Source organism: Phoxinus phoxinus (genome assembly GCF_949152265.1).
Source record: "Phoxinus phoxinus genome assembly, chromosome: 22".
Classification (NCBI taxonomy): Eukaryota; Metazoa; Chordata; class Actinopteri; order Cypriniformes; family Leuciscidae; genus Phoxinus; species Phoxinus phoxinus.
Window position 1 is genome coordinate 22,995,393 of NC_136897.1, and position 22,068 is coordinate 23,017,460.

The 22,068-nt window shown below is 37.9% G+C and overlaps 1 protein-coding gene and 1 long non-coding RNA gene across 4 annotated transcripts in view; one reads left to right on the forward strand and one right to left on the reverse strand.

Annotated features, from left to right (window-relative positions):
* The window catches only part of thsd7bb (thrombospondin, type I, domain containing 7Bb), a 64,767-nt gene extending 59,405 nt beyond the window's left edge, over positions 1-5,362 (forward strand). For all 3 annotated transcript variants that reach the window (XM_079598136.1, XM_079598135.1, XM_079598137.1), the window contains 8 exons: positions 173-318; positions 1,314-1,488; positions 1,618-1,791; positions 2,115-2,210; positions 2,349-2,431; positions 3,454-3,646; positions 3,836-3,923; positions 4,247-5,362. In XM_079598136.1, the coding sequence (XP_079454262.1) occupies positions 173-318; positions 1,314-1,488; positions 1,618-1,791; positions 2,115-2,210; positions 2,349-2,431; positions 3,454-3,646; positions 3,836-3,923; positions 4,247-4,325 (1,034 nt within the window). In that variant the 3' untranslated portion in view covers positions 4,326-5,362. The remainder of the gene's footprint in view (positions 1-172; positions 319-1,313; positions 1,489-1,617; positions 1,792-2,114; positions 2,211-2,348; positions 2,432-3,453; positions 3,647-3,835; positions 3,924-4,246) is intronic.
* Positions 5,363-6,536: 1,174 nt separating this feature from the next.
* The window catches only part of LOC306990882, an 83,670-nt gene continuing 68,138 nt past the window's right edge, over positions 6,537-22,068 (reverse strand). The window contains exons 4-5 of the long non-coding RNA XR_013795960.1: positions 9,439-9,545; positions 6,537-7,061 (exon numbers count right to left, since the gene is read on the reverse strand). This is a non-coding gene — a long non-coding RNA (uncharacterized lncRNA). The remainder of the gene's footprint in view (positions 7,062-9,438; positions 9,546-22,068) is intronic.

Genomic DNA, 22,068 nt, shown 5'->3' on the forward strand with positions numbered 1-22,068 from the left:
GCTTAATTAAAATCTATTATCAGTCTCATTTATCTTCATCCAAGGCTCTGCCAGTCCCATGAGTAAACTCTTCCCAGAGCGCTTATTCAACTTCAGCATGAAGACAGTGCTCACGCTGGACTTCGGGTCCTGATCCCGTGTGTTTGTGTCTTGCTGTGTGTGAATCTTGCAGGTCAAATGACACGTTCCAGGGTCGTTCTGCAGCCTGCCAGCGAGGGAGGTCGCCCCTGTCCATCCCAACTCTCCCAGACTCGCCCCTGTCCCATTAGGCCCTGCTACAGCTGGAGACTGGGGGACTGGAGACCATGCAGGGTTGAGGTAGTATAGATGCAGTGCACCTGACTGAGTTAAACTCAAACAAACAACTGCCGATGCCACTGAGACATTGCAAGCACAAATGAACAGACCAAAGATGTTCACGTAGCTAAAGGCTACTGCTTTCCATTAAACTGTCAAACACATCACAACAGCGTTTCCCCTGAGCTCAAATGAGATAAAATGATCCTCGCTACGCCGGTATAAACAGCTCTGACAGAGTTCTGTCTCATTTGTTTCTTGAGCATTAAATCAGCATATTAGAATGATTTATGAAGTAATTATGCTCAAAATTCATGTTTTTAACAATGTTATTGTTTTTACTGTAATTTTGATCAAATAAATGTAGCCTTGGTGAGGCTTCTTTAAATAAAAATATATAAAACATATTTACCAAACCCAAACTCTTGATCGTTAGTGTATGTCAAAAGTCATTGTAGGTGTAAAAAAAAGTACCAATACATTTTGTTTTGGCCTGTAAAAAATGTCATTTTTTTGGGCTGGAAAAAATTTGAAAAAATAAAGTAAATTTTGTTTTTGGGGGGTGTAAAAAATAAAATAGTATAAATATGAAAAAGGTATAAATTTAAAAAAAAGTATTACATAAAGTATTACACTGAAATAGGTGTCCTGAGCAATCAGATGTGTCTCTTTGACAGACGCAGGTTCTGTAAGCAGCAAAAAAAAAAAAGTCAACACGTTTTTTTTTAGCCAATCAGAACACCAACAGATCAGAAACACTCTCTGGCTGTGAATCATTTTGCGTGTTGGACACAAGCCCGTGCGGAGGCCACATCATGGTGTTATGAGCCAAATATATTATGGCTAAATCTAGAGTGGTTTCTTTCTACCCACACTTTCTAAATATCAGTACTCTAGAAAAAATAAATGACCTGAAGTATTTCAATACATCTAAACCGCCCGATATAACATCATGAACATGACAGATGCTGTCAGCTCAGATCTGCTCTGTCTGTATTCTTCCTCTCTCTTTGCAGGGGGCCGACTGTGGCGAGGGAGTAAGTCGGAGGGAAATATCCTGTGTGGTGCACTGGGGTTCTCTCTCAGGTCCTCCTCAGCCCGTTCCGGTGGATGATAAGATGTGTGTAGGACATTCACAGAGCAAAGTCAGTGAGATGGAGTTATTTCAGCCCTGCACAATCCCTTGTCCAGGTTTGCATCTCTAACAAATACAGTAAAAACAGTCATATATGTGAATTTTCTATTTTAATATTTTTTTAAATGTAATTTAGAAGCTCTTTGCAACCACTCATTGGCTGCAATTTCTGTGTCGTACGTCAGGAGAATGTCACCTGACCAAGTGGTCACCATGGAGTTCATGTCAGCTGCTGTGTCTGGACGGGCGGAGTTTTGAGACGTGGGGTCGACAGGCTCGTTCTAGAGCCGTGGTCACACAAGTCCCGGAGAACCAGGACTCCTGTCCCAGCCAGATGTACGAGACACGGCCATGCCAAGGTTTGTGAGAAGCCATAGTGGAGAATAAAAAACATAAGCTTTAAACTGCTTTTTTGTCGTGAACATGCGCTACATATGTTCACCATTTTGACATAGGTAAAGAAGAATCAGTCCGCCACATTCAAAAGAACACAATACTTGGACTCTTTTTGGTTTGAACAAACTTCCTTTTGACAGTTCCAAGCTGTTGTTTTTCCACAGATGTTATTTCCTCTGTAACTGTTTGAGAAAATAGCTCTGAGACTGAGAAGTGATAAACAGGAAGTGTTGTTCAGCCAGTAAACCAGAAAAGCACTGTAGTGTGTTTTCATCTGTTCTTCCAGGAGGAACGTGTCTCAGTTATGAATGGATGACCGGTGAGTGGAGGCATAACCGTAGGCTGGTGTGGTGCCAGCGCTCTGACGGAGTCAACGTCACAGGTGCGCACTAGCAATGCATTCATCCTCACAATAGTGTTATAAGAAAGCCAATTCATGTCTTATTTCATATCCTTTTTAGTATTGGAAAGGACTTGGAAAAAAACACAACCATTAATTTTGGCTTAATGTACTCATTAGGAGGCTGCATCTCTCAGAACCAGCCGTCTGCGGTACGACAGTGTCATCCTCCCTGCAACAAACCCTTCTCCTTCTGCACACAGGTAACACTGTGAACACGCATGATCTGATGCATTATCCCGGCTGCTGAACATGTCCACGTCCTAGTTCATCCCAAAACTAAAAGCACCAAAATAGTAACAGTATTTTTTATTTTTTTTAAATGATGCACATTTTGCTCTCCTGTCTCCTCATTGTTATTGTTAACTAAAAGTAAAACTATTACAAATGTTTTTGGCTGAAGCTAAAAAATAAAATAAAAAAACTGAAATATTGAAAATGTTGTCAGCAATTAACTGAAATGAAGAAATTTCTAAAACTGAAATCAAAATGAATTAAAGCTATATAAAGATATTTAAAAAAATACTAAAAATGACAAAAGTACAACACAATTATCAACTAAATTTATTACAACTTAAACTAAAGTTAAAATGAAAACTTAAACTATAAAAAATTATTCAAAGTATTGTCTTATTTGCTTAGATGCTTTGCTGTAATTCAAAAATGCAAATTTTTCATCAGGTTTTAATATGTATATTAATAATAATAATGATTCTTATTTATAAGTATACAAACTATAATAATTTATATATTTAATTACTGTTTGTTTTAATTTAACAAATACAATGTATAATTTAATAATTGTTTATATTGAAAATATAAAAATAAATCAAAACAATGTTTTATTATTATTGTCATATTTTAATCATAAGGTTATGGTTACGAATACAATTTTGTGAAAAAAAAAAATTGGGGTGAATTACGGTAAGGACATTGAGATTCACCCTATTGGCGACATCGGTATCTTCGCTTCAGTCGTGAATTATATTCTTTTTATAAGGAAATGATCTTTGACAGATGCTGAGTTTACTAAGTGTGGTATCATTTGGCTTACGACAGTGTTTCACTCTGTTATTATGAGTTGTAAAACCCTTTATTATCATATATCACAAATTCATCTCACCCTCTAATGCCATGCAATTAACAGCTGCACGTCTCCATAAGAATATTTCAATATTTCCATATTTCAATATCCAGCCCACTCACTCTGATGTTTTTCTGTCAGAATGGAGTCTGTGGTTGTGAGAAGGGCTTCACAGAGGTCATGACCTCTCATGGGTTCCTTGACTACTGTACCAGAACCCCAGGGTTGGACCATAAGAAGGCAGATGTGAAAACCACCGCAGGACGTCTTAGACCAGAGCACACTCGGAACAAGGACCTCATCAAGGACTGGGCACTACAGCCTCTTGGACCAGGTACTAACAACAACCATATTGATTCAGTGATGATGAATTCTTGTAGGCAGAAGTTTTGGCCTAGAAAAATACGTCATCCCTGCAGCACTCTATTGGATGAATTGTTTGATTGACGGCTGGTGGTCGGGAGCCAGTTTTGCTTCGGTTGAGCCATGCTTTGTAAATGTTAATGTTTATTTTGACTGACAGATGGGCGCGTCAAGTTGTGGGTATATGGGCTGATGGCAGCTGGGTTTGTTGTGATCCTCCTACTCATCATGATGTCCTTCCTGCTGTGGTGAGGCTGATTTTTACATGGCTGCGCTAGTTTAATGTGCTTCATATCACTCTATGGTCTCTTTCTTCTCACATAATAAAACAGCCGGGGTCCTAATCACCCTCCCGTCAGTTTAGTTTCAGATAATGACTGCCTGAATGAGAATTATCCCATAAATAAACCACTCGCATATGATTTTAACACAAATCATTACTCCCTCATTGGTAAATATGTTTGTTCTGCACTCTGGTGGTGATAGTTTAAACTGCAGTAAATCATGATGCAAATTGTGTTTTAGGTAGTTTAGTGAGTTTATACATATTTAAACATGTTTTGCGTTCCAGTAAGAACCCAGTGGACAGTCCCGGCAGCAGTCCGCAGAAAGCACTGGCTCTGGCATATGATGGGGACTTGGATATGTGAGTCCACCACGCGTATGCAATGCTCGAAACAGACGTCTGGCATCATTCAGGCCACAGCATGAACGTTTACAAGCTGAGCATGACAACGAGCCAGACCTGAGATGGTGTTGACTGGAAAACTGATGTTCAAACAGCACAAAAACTAAACGGGAGGCTGTCGGGAGAACTTGGAAAATGTCATACAGCCGAAAACAGGATGTGACATCATGTCTACCGTACCATTGCGTGAGTGTGTGTATGTTTGTCTGTGTGTGTAGGTGTTAATCAGAGAGATTGTTTAATGCCCATCATGAGGAGATTGTTCTGTACATGTTAAAGGAATTGTTCACTCATAAAGGATTTTTTTTCACGCACTCATGTCATTCCAAACCCGTATTAATATCTATCTTCTGTGAAACACAAAAAGAGAATTTCTAAAGAACATCTTAGCAACTAGTTTTTAATACAATCAGTCGTATGAACTACTTTTATGAATCTTTTGTGTCTGAAGCTTTGTTCCCATTCAGTGCATGAAAACGAGCAACCAGAGCATTGTTAAAAACATTTCATTCATATTCCTCACGTTCCACAGAAGAAAGTCAGTCATACGAGTTTGAAACTATGAGACTGCGAAAATGATGACAGAATTTTAATTTTTGGGTGAACTATCCCTTTAAAGATCCCCCTTAAAAAGGGATGTTTTCTGATGCACTACATTAGTGCCATCTTAAGTGCCATATTTATTCATTTATTTATGTTTTAAAACCTACATAGCCTTTAAAAAATTGCCTCCCTATTTGAATCATTTAGGTTTAAAACAACAATGTTTTGATTTCACCCTGATCAGCTCTGGAGGATTTAAAATGCTGTTACCCCTGATAAGGTCGTGACGTTCTTTTGTAATGTGCATACTGTAATGTGAATATTTTCTATCTGTGTCTTTGAGTGGTTTATAAATAAATCTGAATCTCAGAGAGAAGTGTTAGATTGAAATAAGCACTGCTTCATGCTGTAGGACTTTCATATTTCTGCTTCCTCTCTGTCTTTGCGGTTCTGGAACAGTGCTGCTGTCATTTCTGATCAGTATCAATACACTGAGCCAACTTCTATGGGTCAAGCCCAGATTGTCACATTCCTCTCATGAATTGTAATTAGAATGTGAATTAGTTACAACAGATGAGATCAAATGAGGAAAACGCAGGTGCTACACAGCTGCATGTATTCACAAGGGCCTGTAGATGGCAGTGCTATGATAGAAATCCCAATTATCTGAGATGTTTGGTTCTTGTATGCTGATATGACGCTCTATAAGCATACAATACAATATCAAGGACATCATAAGAGAGCATATATATATATATATATATATATATACAGGTGAAACTCGAAAAATTTTAATATCGTGCAAAAGTTCATTTATTTCAATAATTCAACTTAAAAGGTGAAACTAATATATTATATAGACTCGTTGCATGCAAAGTGAGATATTTCAAGCCTTTATTTGTTATAATTTTGATGATTATGGCTTACAGCTTATGAAAACCTTTTCATAATATTCTAATTTTGAATTTGGGGTTTTCATAAGCTGTAAGCCATGATCATCAAAATTATACAAAAATAAAGGCTTGAAATATCTCACTTTGCATGTAATGAGTCAATAAAATATATTAGTTTCACCTTTTATGTTGAATTACTGAAATAAATAACTTTTGCATGATATTCACCTGTGTATATATATATATATATATATATATATATATATATATATATATATATATATATAATTCCAGATGTTTGAAGAACCACTGTTCTAGATTGCATTTTGAGATCTGATGGTTCAAGATTTCTTTCTCTTTTTTTTAAGATATCAAGGTTTAAAAACAAAACAAAAAAATATAAAATTACTGCTTAATTTAAACATAAAAAAAATGTTTAAAGTAATTTATTGCAGCTTAGAGTTTTCAGATCAGCTTATACCGGTAATCAGTCTTACAGAGTTATACCAGTAAAGGTAACATTGTTTCAAACCTGGGATTTTTCATGGAACAAACTTGAAATCTTTTTAGCTTCTGCATGTGGTTAAATACTCGAATGTTGGCATAAATGCATGACAAAAAATGTAATCATCAAAAGTGATTTATTAAGAGAGTTTTTGATTGAGCGCAAGGCATTTGAGTTTTCTTCACTCCGCTTTGCATCAGGTCACTGATAAGGTTTTCCAACAGCCCAGATTTCGAAATTGGATTCATTGATTTACGAGTGGAGGTAAACGACTTTTTACTACTCTCAAAGGAAAATATTGTTGGTTATTTGGACCTTGAATTATTTTCTGTCTAGCTAAATTCAGCCAAAGATGATCAAATTACCCATTATAGGCAAATGTGCGGCCCACAGCAGCAGTCTTTTTGCATCAAAATGTATTTTGTCTCTCGCAATCTGGTTACTGATGAAGGACGACGTTAATTTTACATGTCCGTTTTTGCAACACTGGATCCGCCTTTTTTGTAGATATGTGGTTGTTTTAGACAGTTTACTCATTTAATTTAGTTTTCGGTCAAACAGAAGACCTCTCATCTCCTCATTCCTCCACTCTCGTACCTTCTTCTCCCCTCCCCTGCTTTTGGCTCCTCTATCAGTGAAGAAGTGCATTAGAGAGCTCTCGTTCTCGCTCGTGTCTCTGTGTGCCTTATCAGATGAGATAAGCTTGAGTGCTGAGGTTCTAATAGGGTTTCAGCCCAGTGGGATTCTCCTCACGTGCCTAGAGAACAACAAACACATACATCACTGCACCCCGAGATCAGCTCCACTCCACGACAACACGGACGCTGCCCAAATCAACCACATTCTTAATCATCACGATTCCAGTTTAGCAAAAGCACCTGAGATTGCCAAGAGTTCGCACTTAAAGGTACAGTCACCCCACACACACACACACACATGATTTTCTTTCTTAAACACCTTATTCGAATATACATGAACATTAATTTAAACCTTATTATAAAAATGTGGTATATATTGCATGATTTGGGGGAATAAATAGAATTGTGATTATTATTTTTTTTTTATTAAAAACTCCAATTTTGATTTAAATTTTAAGTTAAAAACAAGGTTTGCTGTGTGCTTGTTTGTAGGGCTGCACAATTTTGCACAAATATGTATAAATATCAAATCAAGAAATATTGCTATTGTAATACTAAAAGTAATTATTAAGTACAACTGTAAAATAACAATACAAAAAAACTTATTGAATGTCTTCAAAAAAAAGTGTGAATACTTGCCAAAATATCTCTTTTTGAATTCCACAGAAGAAAGAAAATGGCATGAGTTTGAGTACATTTGTAGGTGAATTATTCCTTTAAAAAACTGGCTTATTGTGTTTGGGCTTTTAAAACGTTGCAATAAAAAAAAAAAAAATGTTTTAAATTAAAGCTGCAGTCCGTAACTTTTTTTGGTTAAAATTTATCCAAAATCTATTTTTGAGCAAGTACATAACCAGCCAGTGTTCAAAACTATCTCCTTACCTATTTACAACAGTGAGAATATAATAATGTTGGAGATTTAAGCTGGAAATAGTACACATAAAGAAGGAGTCTATATCGCATATGAGGATGATGCTGGTGGCGGATAATTTAGCCTTTTCTCACAGCAACTGAAGGCGGACTATAATTCAGAAAGGTCCAAAAGACAATCATCAGTGACAATATTAGATTCATCCGCGCTGAGGAGCTGTGCCGATGCACAACCCACGTAAAGATGATAATTCCACAAATAACTGCAATTGCAGGTTTTAAACAGAGATGGCGACAAAGAGGCAAAACTTACTGACTGCAGCGTTAAGCTAATCATTTGCCAATTAAACAGATAGTCCCGCCCCCAAACTCACGCTATTGGCTAACTCAGTGTTGCTGTGTTGGGCTGGACAGAATGCACACACAAACAATGTTTTGAAGAAGCTACAGTGGGGAAAAGTGTTTTACATCCAAAACGTCGACAGGATTACAAAGTAATCCTCATGCTTTCCATAATAAAACACAAAAAAGTCTGCCTCAGCAACAACAAGCTTTGCCAGGCCAGGCACTTTCTAGAGGGCAGCTCACCTCCCAAATATTAGTAATATTAGTAAATGATTATAAAACACAAACACTAAGGCCAGTAATGAGAAAGATAAAAGAAAGTGGGAGTGAAGAAAAAGAAGAGTGTTGGAGGAGATAACTCCCGTCTCTTCATTACTCCGTTCCCTCTTCCATTAAAAGCTTTTTCCAGCTCCTCTGCCCCCGGCTGAAGACTCTAAAGAGAAAGTGTAATTGTGCATGGGAAATTAAGTCTGCGACTTGCGACACTGTTTAAAATGAGTCCCCAAGGGTAAGGAAGTCTGCTATAAAATGACAACTAGTGTTGAGGAAGCTCCTTTAAAACTGTAGCTTGTCAAGCATCAAGCTTCACATTAATTATTAAATGAGTAGTTCACTCAAATAAAAATTCTGTCATTATTTACTTAACCTTATTTTGTTGCATTACTGGCTTTCTTCCATGAATGGGTATTATGGCAACTTTTTTGTGTATAATGAAATTGACAAGAAAACACCCTAATAGTATCGTAAAAGTGGTCCATAAGGCTTGTGAACTACTGTACCATGTAATTTTTTTGAAGTCATAGAATAATCTTGATATCTGTTGTATAGATCTCCGAGAAGTAGAGCTCATGAGAGAAATAGCAATGCCCCATTCGCAAATTTCAATGGATCCGTTTTATTGAATCCAATCCATATTAGCATCATGCTTTTACCTATTTTCACAATACAACTTTTAATACACTTTAAAATAATTCTACTTAGTATATTTTAGAAAAATATAGGTCTACTTGAAGTGAAAATTCAGTTTATTTTTTTTTAAAAGTGTATTTATTTACACTTTATAAAAAATATATTTTTTTATGTATAGTTGAACTGTGTTCTGGAAATGATCATTGCATTGAAAGTATACTTTCAAAATACATTATAGTATAAAATAGTATTTTGTACAAAATATAGCTAAGTTTTATTTGTCTAATAAACTGTTTTTGAAGATCAAGTATGCAATTTGTAGTATTTGGAATAAGCCAAAGGTATAAATGAGCCTTATCAGATATATCATACCATGATAGCCTTGTGGGCAAGTACGCCGACATGTGCTTTTGGGAGATCCGAGTTCAAGTCCTGGCTCGTCCCTCCTGTCTCACTTCCTGTCTATGTACTGTCCTATCCTAATAAAAGGTGAAAACAGCAAATATATATATGCACACTTATTATATATTGCTTATATGTTTTGAAGACACTCATAAATGTACTTGTAACACAAATAAAGTACACTTTAATATCACTAATCATGCATGTTATTACACAGGCATATACTTAAAGTATACTAAGTTGGTCCAAAAAAGTACACTCAATACACTTAAAGTTATGCTTTACTACAATTTAATTATAACTAAAATATACTTAGTACAAAATGAGTTGTTTCAAAATAGCACATAAGTTAACTCATTAACACACTTGAAGTATACTGATAATTAGTCTGGCTGCAAGTTAGCTTTTTTTTCAGATCTTTCTGCTAAATCAGCTGATCCATGTCACAATATCAGTCTGAATGATTCATTCATGAATCAGTCTGATACGGTCTCTTGAGTTTACTCGAGAAACGGATCAGTGAGCAAATCATTCTTTTGATCTTTTCAATGAAATGGATTTATCAACTGCTCAAAGCTAGTCTGAATGATGAATTATTTTACAAATTAAACTCATCCATTCCTTGAGTTCGACTTCCATTGTTATTCTCTCATGAATCATTCTTTTGTGTGAAATCTTTTCAAATAATCAATTGATCAACCGGTCTGAATGATTCATTCACAAATTGGACTCCCTCGACTCACTAATTTGAATCTGCACCAGCAGTTAACACCTAGTGGAAGGGGAAATTGTCGTATGACTTGGAATATACTTTTGTGACAATTATTTTGTGTTTGGTAAGTAGCCTAACCTATCATTTGACTGAAGTCCGACTGATTGGACCTTTGTCCAAGCCATTGGTTGGTTTATTTAAACACAAAGCCAGCATTTTTCCACAGTTGAAAAAAAGGAATACATTTTTTTCTGTAGCAGTGTGACTCATGAAGCATGAATAAGAAACCTCTTTTCTTGATGACAGATTGTTTTGAAACTGCTGTGTTTTCTCCTCCAACTAAATCTCACATTTGTTCACTGCAGTAATTTTAATCAGTTAGTCTGGTGCACAGGCCAACATTTTCCCCTTGGGATCAATAATTGTATTGATGACAGTCCCGATAGAGGCAGTTCAAGCAACCCGTCTCTGCAGAGCACATCGATTTAATTTTCTGCAATCCATTTGAATCAGGTGGCTGCCAAACGCCATTGTGTTTCACCTCACACCGAACAGGCATTATCAATCACACACAGAGAATGGCCTGTCCGATCAGGCCAGAGTTATGTGCAGTCGGTCTTTCTCAGGGACATTGTCCCTGGCTTTTGCTCTTGAGAGATGAGGTTCACTCGGGTGCTTTACACAAATGCCGACAGGTTGCAGTGCAGCTGTTGTGTGTAAGCCAGAGGCAGAAGTGTTCAATCTCTTGATATCAGACATATGCAAAAGCGATGGTTGCAGAAGCTGTTTTTTTGTTTTGTGGAAGCTCTACCGTGTGTGCTAATTGGATTTAACTGGAGATTTTTGCCGTCGGATTCTTTTCCCCCCATGTTTCTTACAAAGTGAGCTTCTAATATTTACAATACTGACTTTGGCTAGTCGGCACCGATAACCTCGTGGGCAGTGCACTGACCTATGGCGCTGTTACGCTTCGGGCGTACTGAGTTCAAATCCCAACTTATTGACTTTTCCTGATTCCATCCCTCTCTATCTCTCCCACTTCACTTCCTTTATATAATTTGTCCTACCATTATAAAAGTTAAAAACACCAAATAAATCTTTAAACTAATGTTGGTTAAGCTTCATCCAAACACAGAATAGTATCTGCATCTTTTAAGTCACTACATCAACATCTCTCATTATGAGGGCGGGGGAACGGATTCCGACAGCTGGATTTTTGCCGTCGAATTCTGTTCCCATAATTTTTCTTACGAAATGAGGTTCTAATATTTACAAAACTGACTTTGGATAGTATGGGACGAGCCCCCGGACTGTGAGCCCCAGTGCAATGACACATTGTTCCATTATGCTTCGGGCGACTTGAGTTTGAATCCCAACTTTCTGACTTTTCCTGATTCCATCCCTCCCTCAGTCTTCGTCCGTTCTCGGTAAGGTTTTCTCCTGGTTCCTGAGTGTTTATGATTAAAGTCTGTAGAATGAATCCTCTTCGTGCGATTTACTATTATACCACCGTTACATAACAGTTTCATAGTTGTAGTTTTTAAATATATGTCTATCTAGTTCTTAAGTTCTAGGTTATTTAGTTATTTTAGTGCTTAAACTAAATGAGAAAGCTCAAATAAATCGCACGATAAACACACTGCGTGCTATAGAGACGCATTTACGTGAGAACAGGCTGGTAAAATAAAGTACTACAATTTTTGTTTTACTTTTAGTTAACAATAACAACACCGTTTCATCACTGTATTTTTTATTAATGAAATTAAATTAATAAATTAATTTTCACTAATTGGAGAAAAAAATTGTCTGTTGGGCAACATTATATTTTTATGAATCCATTTGTGTCTGTTAAATCTGGACAACACAAACATTTAAAGATATCCTAAACTATTTGCAACATATTTTCAACAAAACAAATTATTTATTCATACAAAGTATCTACTATCATAAATATGATTTTTCATATTTCTCTAATCGTTTATGGTTTAACTTCAGACATGATGAAGCTGTCTACTGATCCTTATAAATGGACATTCTGCGGTATCACAGGCCCTAGGCAACAGACAGAACTCAGATGCAGCACTCAATGCCACGTGAAGTGTTTCACGTATAAAATTTATCGCTGAACTGCCTCTTTGTCAATAATACCTGCCAATGTGAATGTCAGGGCGACGCATGAGAATCCATTAGACACGGCAGCAGGAGTCTGACCTGTGGCATCGCATTCAGTCACTGTAGCCTACTGTCATTTCTTTTGGGTCTCCAAAGAGATATTCGGAATGGAGTGTTAACCCTGGATCATAAAACACAAGAGACTGCCAGAGGCCGTTTTGACATCAGCCTCTGATAAAGCTCCTCAGACACGTGTAGCTATTGTGAAAAACCACAATCTGCTGTGAAATAAAGGTTTTGGTAATTTTGTCAAGAGGACACAATAGAGGTGTGTTATTCTAATAAAACCTTTTTAAGAACGTGTTCAGGTCATATGTCACCGCAAAATTACAAAACATAAATAAAAACATTATTTTGCATAAACAAAATGAAACCTGTTTTAGTACCTCCAAACTGCTCAATTACACAATGTCAATCCAGCCTGGTCTCATTTTAAATACATAAGTATTAATACGTAACTTTCAATGACACAAAACATACTTTTTGTACGTTTGGATAGATGCTGAAACGTACAATATGGCCGTATCATCAACATCATTCAATTTTGACAGCTATTAATGTTAAATATTTACAAATCTTTCATTTCATAATCCCTTAACCCTACTCCCAAACCAAAACATACCCCTTTAAAGAATATAAAAAGAATAAAACGTAATGGACAGAGAGATGTTGGAAAATGAAATTTGTTGAAAAAGATATTCATTAATCCATACTCCTACCCCTAAACCTACCGATAACCATTTCTTAAAACTTCTTACAGTTATAAAGAAAAACAAAACAAGTGTAATCACAATAATTAATTTATTGCGAAAATGTGAAAAGCGGTACCAAAAGTCTTTCAACTGAGATTGAGTTGCAGTTGCAGTCCTATCTGGTGGTATAATAGCTTGTATGAGGTACAGAGCAGAATTTAAGTTATTAAAGTTATTTAAGTTATTAATCCAATTATTTAAGTTATTAATCACTTAAGTTATGAATCCGGAAACATGGCATGTAACAATCTGTGACGAAGCAGGCGAGCGTTTGATATTAGTGCCAACACGTCGTAATGCTTCTTGAGGGGGCAATTTTTGAAATTTGAATTCATAATAAGGAACCTGGGATTTTTTAGTGGCGGCTTGTCAGGGGAGGCACAGCCTACCCAAAATTTGATCTCAGAATGTGTATTTCTTAAATTGCATTTCACCTCGTAAGTGTAACTACCGCGTGCTACTTCCCCAAATGTGCCGAATCTGCGAAACACGAGTCTGAGGGGATAGAGAAAGGGAGGGGGAGGCAAGTTGACGACGCGTCGACAGGCCGAGGTGGAGCGTTGGGCCCGGGGAGCTGATGGCGTGAAGACACTTGGCAGGTTCTCAATGACAATGGGAACTGAGGGGCTGAAGGACTTCAGCGTAGGCAGGGTTGAGGAACTGGCTGATTAAGGAGCTGGGAGAGGGAAGCTGGCCAGGTATTCTGGAGACACAGGGGGCGCTGGAACAAACCCGCCGCGATGGACGAGCCCGAACCGAGGAAGAGGTCGGAAGGAGTCATCGCCCCGGAGCCTGTTTCACATCATGAGTCTGACCATGTGTGTGAGCCGGCAACATCGTGCAGTTCAGACTAACATCACTTAATTTATGTCTTGTCGATGATTGGTTGATATACCAAGGAAAGCTTGCCTCCTCTACCATATATACGTTTCCCGACACTCCTAATCGATGAAAGTGAAATACTCAATGGTGATTGGCAAATGTCTTTACCAACGGAGGCCTCCAGCGCTTTAATGGACAAATTCACTCAAAAGTATGTAAACAAAAAATGTAAACAAAAAAAGCACTGTTTATTTTATTTGTACCTTTGTTGTATTGTATTTGTTTGTGCTATTGCTTATAATTTGATTATTTGTTCTTATTTTATTACTGACTGTTTAGTTGTATTTAAAGGTGGCATAGTATGTCCCTTTTCACATGATGTAATATAAATCTATGGTGTCCCCAGAATATGTCTGTGAATTTTCAGCTCAAAATACCCCCCAGATCATTTATTATAGCTTGTCAAATTTGCCCCTTTTTGGGTGTGAGCAAAACACTTTTTGTGTGTGTCCCTTTAAATGCAAATGAGCTGCTGCTTCCCGCCCCTGTTCAGAAGAGGGCCGATCCTTTACAAAACACACGCATAATCTCATCCAAAATCTCAGAAATAACCAGTAGCTCAGTGCAGCCTTAAGTAGAGACCCAGGAAGAGGTTGCAACTTTTAGACTGCACATGGCCGTTTCTGAATGGTTAGTGGATACATTTATGTAGTTGTGAAGTTATATTGATTCATGTCATCGACTTGCATGTACCGTCATGTTTAACTTTTATACAAGTTGACAGTTCCCTGAGGTCTTTATAAAACAGCTGTGAAGTTTTTTGGTCAAATAGTGTCCTATGCTACAGATCAGTTTGCATGCTTTGCTTGAACTTTTGCCATTCCGACAGCTGTTTTTTTACAGGGGGAACAGAATCCGACGGCCAAAAAACAGCCGTCGAAATCCGTTCCCGCTGTATTTCTTACACCAGGAGGATCTTCTAATATCTATCAAAGTGCTTTGAATTCTCAGGACCCTACAGCCTAGTGGTCCATGCACTGACTTTAAGAGATGAAGATTTTTAGGTGACACAAGTTCAAGTCCCGGCTCTCCGGCTTTTTTTAATCCAATATTTTCCTATCACAATAAAAGGTAAAAACTCGAAAATATATTTCTTTAAACTGGTGCCAGGTAAGCTCCATCCCCACACAAAATAAAATAAGATTTTTTTAAAGCCACTACAACACCTCTCATAATGGGAGTGGGGGAACGGATTCCGACAGCTGTTTTTTTACAGGGGGAAAAGAATCCGACGGCCAAAAAACAGCCGTCGAGATCCGTTCCCCCTGTATTTTTTTACACAAGAAGGATCTTCTAATATCTATCAAAGTGCTGCTAATTCTTCCTCTAATGCTTCCACAGCCTAGTGGTCAATGCACTGACTTTAAGAGCTGATGATTTTTAGGTGAAACAAGTTCAAGTCCCGTTTTGCTGACTTTTTCTGATTCCATATTTTCCTATCACAATAAAAGGCAAAAACTCTAAATTATATTTATTTTACACTGGTGCCAGGTAAGCCCCATCCCCACACAAAAAAATCTATAATCAGCATTTTTTAAGCCACTACACCAACACCTCTCATAGTTGGAGTGGGGGAACGGATTCCGACAGCTGTACTTTGCTGTCGGATTCTGTTCCCCCTGTATTTCATACACAATGAGGTTCTAATATTTATTAAACTGTTGCTGATGTATTGACCCCTATAGCCTAGTTGTCAGTGCACTGGTGTTAAGAAATTTAGGGCTTTGGGTGACCCGAGTTCAAGTCCCAGTTTGTGATTTTTCTTGATCCTGTACTCTGCTATCATAATAAACAGCAAAAACTCCATAAAAATGATCCCTTAAACTGATGCACTTGTTTAAAGAGCTTTCCTGTAGCTCAAACAGTAGAGCATTGGTACTTGCAATGCCAAGGTCATAGGTTCGATTCTCAGGGAAAGCAGAAACTGGTAAGAATACAAAATGTGTACAATGAAATTCAATCTACGTCACTCTGGATCAAAAATCTGCCGAATGATGAAATGTAAACGATGACAGTTAACCACAAAACACTATCAACCTTTGTTCAAGCCACTACATCAACACCTCTAATAATGGGAACGGATTCCGACATATGTTTTTTTGCCGTCGGATTCTTTTCCCACTGTATTTCTTACACAATGAGGATCTTCTAATATCTATCAAAGTGCTGTTAATTTATAGGCCACCACAGCCTAGTGGGCAGTTCACTGACTTCAAGAGCGGATGATTTTTAGGTGACACAAGTTCAAGTCCCGGCTTGTGGACTTTTTCTGATTCCATATTTTCCTATCACAATAAAAGGCAAAAACTCTAAAATATATGTATTTTACACTGGTGCCAGGTAAGCTCCATCCCCACACAAAATAAAATATGCATTTTTTAAGCCACTACATCAACACCTCTCATAATGGGAGTGGGGGAACGGATTACGACAGATATTTTTTTTACAGGGGGAACAGAATCCGACGGCAAAAAAACAGCCGTCGAGATCCGTTCCCCCTGTATTTTTTTACACATGGAGGATCTTCTAATATCTATCAAAGTGCTGCAAAGTCATAGGCCCCCACAGCCTAGTGGTCAATTCACTGACTTCAAGAGCGGATGATTTTTAGGTGACACAAGTTCAAGTCCCGGCTCGTGGACTTTTTTTAATCCCATATTTTCCTATCATAATAAAAGTAAAAAACTCCTAAATATATTTTTATAGACTGGTGCCAGGTAAGCTCCATCCCCACACAAAATAAAACAAGCATTTTTTAGGCCACTACATCAACACCTCTCATAATGGGAGTGGGGGAACGGATTACGACAGATATTTTTTTTTTTTACAGGGGGAACAGAATGTGTAGGTGACACAAGTTCAAGTCCTGGCTCGTGGACTTTTTTTAATCCCATATTTTCATATCTTCTAATATCTATCAAAGTGCTGCTATGTCTCATGCCCCCATAGCCTAGTGGTCAATTCACTGACATATAGAGCTGCTGATTTGTAGGTGACACAAGTTCAAGTCCTGGCTGGTGGACTTTTTTTAATCCCATATTTTCCTATCATAATAAAAGTAAAAAACTCCTAAATATATTTCTTTAGACTGGTCCCAGGTAAGCTCCATCCCCACACAAAATAAAATATGTATTTTTAAACGCCACTACATCAAAACCTTTCATAATGGGAGTGGGGGAACGGATTCCGACAGATTTTTTTTTACAAGGGGAACAGAATCCGACGGCAAAATAACAGCCGTCGAGATCCGTTCCCCCTGTATTTCTTACACGAGGAGGATCTTCTAATATCTATCAAAGTGCTGAAAATGTTTAGGCTTCCACAGCCTAGTGGTCAATGCACTGACTTTAAAAGCCGATGATTTTTAGGTGAAACAAGTTCAAGTCCCGGTTTGCTGACTTTTTTTAATCCCATATTTTCCTATCATAATAAAAGTAAATAACTCCTAAATATATTTATTTAGACTGGTCCCAGGTAAGTTCCATCCTCAAAAAAAATAAAATAAGCATTTTTTAGGTCTCTACATCAACACTCATAATGGGAGTGGGGGAACGGATTCCGACAGATTTTTTTTTTTTTTTACAGGGAGAACAGAATCCGACGGCAAAAAAACAGCCGTCGAGATCCGTTCCCCCTGTATTTTTTTACACAAGGAGGATTTTCTAATATCTATCAAAGTGCTGCTAATTCTTAGGCCCCCATAGCCTAGTGGTCAATTCACTGACATGTAGAGCTGGTGATTTTTAGGTGAAACAAGTTCAAGTCCCGGCTCGCAGACTTTTTTTGATCCCATATTTTCCTATCACAATAAAAGGCAAAAACTCTAAAATATATGTATTTTACACTGGTGCCAGGTAAGCTCCATCCCCACACAAAATAAAATATGAATTTTTTAAGCCACTACATCAACACCTCTCATAATGGGAGTGGGGGAACGGATTCCGACAGATTTTTTTTTACAGGGGGAACAGAATCCGACGGCAAAAAAACAGCCGTCGAGATCCGTTCCCCCTGTATCTTTTTACACAAAGAGGATCTTCTAATATCAAAGTGCAGCTAATTCATAGGCCCCCATAGCCTAGTGGTCAATTCACTGACATGTAGAGCTGGTGATTTGTAGGTGACACAAGTTCAAGTCCCTGCTCGTGGACTTTTTTTAATCCCATATTTTCCTATCATAATAAAAGTAAAAAACTCCTAAATATATTTCTTTAGACTGGTCCCAGGTAAGCTCCATCCCCACACAAAATAAAATATGTATTTGTAAATGCCACTACATCAAAACCTTTCATAATGGGAGTGGGGGAACGGATTCCGACAGTTTTTTTTTACAGGGGGAACAGAATCCGACGGCAAAAAAACAGCCGTCGAGATCCGTTCCCCCTGTATTTTTTACACAAGGAGGATCTTCTAATATCTATCAAAGTGCAGCTAATTCATAGGCCCCCATAGCCAAGTGGGCAATTCACTGACATATGGAACTGGTGATTTGTAGGTGACACAAGTTCAAGTCCAGGCTTGAGGAAATTTTTTAATCCCATATTTTCCTATCATAATAAAAGTAAAAAACTCCTAAATATATTTCTATAGACTGGTGCCAGGTAAGCTCCATACCCACACAAAATAAAATATGTATTTTTAAACGGCACTACATCAAAACCTTTCATAATGGGAGTGGGGGAACGGATTCCGACAGATTTTTTTTACAGGGGGAACAGAATCCGACGGCAAAAAAACAGCCGTCAAGATCCGTTCCCCCTGTATTTTTTTACACAAAGAGGATCTTCTAATATCTATCAAAGTGCTGCTAAATCTCATGCCCCTATAGTCTAGTGGTCAATTCACTGACATATAGAGCTGGTGATTTGTAGGTGACACAAGTTCAAGTCCTGGCTCGTGGACTTTTTTTAATCCCATATTTTCCTATCATAATAAAAGTAAAAAACTCCTAAATATATTTCTTTAGACTGACCCAGGTAAGCTCCATCCCCACACAAAATAAAATATGTATTTTTAAACGCCACTACATCAACACACTATGGCAGTGGGGGAACGGATTCCGACAGATTTTTTTTTTTTTTACAGGGGGAACAGAATCCGACGGCAAAATAACAGCCGTCGGATTCTTTTCCCCCTGTGTTTCTTACACAATGAGGATCTTCTAATATCTATCAAAGTGCTGTTAATTTATAGGCCACCACAGCCTAGTGGTCAGTTCACTGACTACAAGAGCGGATGATTTTTAGGTGACACAAGTTCAAGTCCTGGCTCGTGGACTTTTTTAATCCCATATTTTCCTATCATAATAAAAGTAAAAAACTCCTAAATATATTTTTATAGACTGGTCCCAGGTAAGCTCCATCCCCACACAAAATAAAATAAGCATTTTTTTAGGCCACTACATCAACACCTCTCATAATGGGAGTGGGGGAACGGATTCCGACAGCTGTTTTTTTTTACAGGGGGAACAGAATCCGACGGCAAAAAAACAGCCGTCGAGATCCGTTCCCCCTGTATTTTTTTACACAAAGAGGATCTTCTAATATCTATCAAAGAGCTGCCAAATCTCATGCCCCCATAGCCTAGTGGTCAATTCACTGACAAATAGAGCTGCTGATTTGTAGGTGACACAAGTTCAAGTCCTGGCTAGTGGACTTTTTTAAATCCCATATTTTCCTATCATAATAAAAGTAAAAAACTCCTAAATATATTTCTTTAGACTGGTCCCAGGTAAGCTCCATCCCCACACAAAATAAAATATGTATTTTTAAACGCCACTACATCAAAACCTTTCATAATGGGAGTGGGGGAACGGATTCCGACAGATTTTTTTTTACAGGGGGAACAGAATCCGACGGCAAAAAAACAGCCGTCGAGATCCGTTCCCCCTGTATTTCTTACACAAGGAGGATCTTCTAATTCTTCGGCCCCCATAGCCTAGTGGTCAATTCACTGACATATAGAGCTGGTGATTTGTAGGTGACACAAGTTCAAGTCCTGGCTCGTGGACATTTTTTAATCCCATATTTTCCTATCATAATGAAAGTAAAAAACTAAATATATTTTTATAGACTGGTCCCAGGTAAGCTCCATCCCCACACAAAATAAAATAAGCATTTTTTAGGCCACTACATCAACACCTCTCATAATGGGAGTGGGGGAACGGATTCCGACAGCTGTTTTTTTTACAGGGGGAACAGAATCCGACGGCAAAAAAACAGCCGTCGAGATCCGTTCCCCCTGTATTTTTTTACACAAGGAGGATCTTCTAATATCTATCAAAGTGCTGCAAATTCATAGGCCCCCACAGCCTAGTGGTCAATTCACTGACTTCAAGAGTGGATGATTTTTAGGTGACACAAGTTCAAGTCCCGGCTCGTGGACTTTTTTTGATTCCATATTTTCCTATCACAATAAAAGGCAAAAACTCTAAATTATATTTATTTTACACTGGTCCCAGGTAAGCTCCATCCCCACACAAAATAAAATATGCATTTTTTAAGCCACTACACCAACACCTCTCATAATGGCAGTGGGGGAACGGAATCCGACAGCTGTTTTTTTACAGGGGGAACAGAATCCGACGGCAAAAAAACAGCCGTCGAGATCCGTTCCCCCTGTATTTTTTTACATAAAAGAGGATCTTCTAATATCTATCAAAGTGCTGAAATCGATTAGGCTTCCACAGCCTAGTGGTCAATGCACTGACTTTAAGAGCTGATGATTTTTAGGTGAAACAAGTTCAAGTCCCGTTTTGCTGACTTTTTCCGATTCCATATTTTCCTATCACAATAAAAGGCAAAAACTCTAAATTATATTTATTTTACACTGGTGCCAGGTAAGCCCCATCCCCACACAACAAACATATAATCAGCATTTTTTAAGCCACTACACCAACACCTCTCATAGTTGGAGTGGGGGAACTGATTCCGACAGCTGTACTTTGCTGTCGGATTCTGTTCCCCCTGTATTTCATACACAATGAGGTTCTAATATTTATTAAACTGTTGCTGATGTATTGACCCCTATAGCCTAGTTGTCAGTGCACTGGTGTTAAGAAATTTAGGGCTTTGGGTGACCCGAGTTCAAGTCCCAGTTTGTGATTTTTCTTGATCCTGTACTCTGCTATCATAATAAACAGCAAAAACTCCATAAAAATGATCCCTTAAACTGATGCACTTATTTAAAGAGCTTTCCTGTAGCTCAAACAGTAGAGCATTGGTACTTGCAATGCCAAGGTCATAGGTTCGATTCCCAGGGAAAGCAGAAACTGGTAAGAATACAAAATGTGTACAATGAAATTCAATCTACGTCACTCTGGATCAAAAATCTGCCGAATGATGAAATGTAAACGATGACAGTTAACCTCAAACCACAAACAAAACACTATCAACCTTTATTCAAGCCACTACATCAACACCTCTAATAATGGGAACGGATTCCGACATATGTTTTTTAGCCGTCGGATTCTTTTCCCCCTGTGTTTCTTACACAATGAGGATCTTCTAAAATCTATCAAAGTGCTGTTAATTTATAGGCCACCACAGCCTAGTGGTCAGTTCACTGACTTCAAGAGCAGATGATTTTTAGGTGACACAAGTTCAAGTCCTGGCTCGTGGACTTTTTTTAATCCCATATTTTCCTATCATAATAAAAGTAAAAAACTCCTAAATATATTTCTATAGACTGGTGCCAGGTAAGCTCCATCCCCACACAAAATAAAATATGCATTTTTTAAGCCACTACATCAACACCTCTCATGATGGGAGTGGGGGAACGGATTCCGACAGCTGTTTTTTTTTACAGGGGGAACAGAACCCGACGGCAAAAAAACAGCCGTCGAGATCCGTTCCCCCTGTATTTCTTACACGAGGAGGATCTTCTAATATCTATCAAAGTGCTGAAAATGGTTAGGCTTCCACAGCCTAGTGGTCAATGCACTGACTTTAAAAGCTGATGATTTTTAGGTGAAACAAGATCAAGTCCCGGTTTGCTGACTTTTTTTAATCCCATATTTTCCTATCATAATAAAAGTAAAAAACTCCTAAATATATTTTTTATAGACTGGTCCCAGGTAAGTTC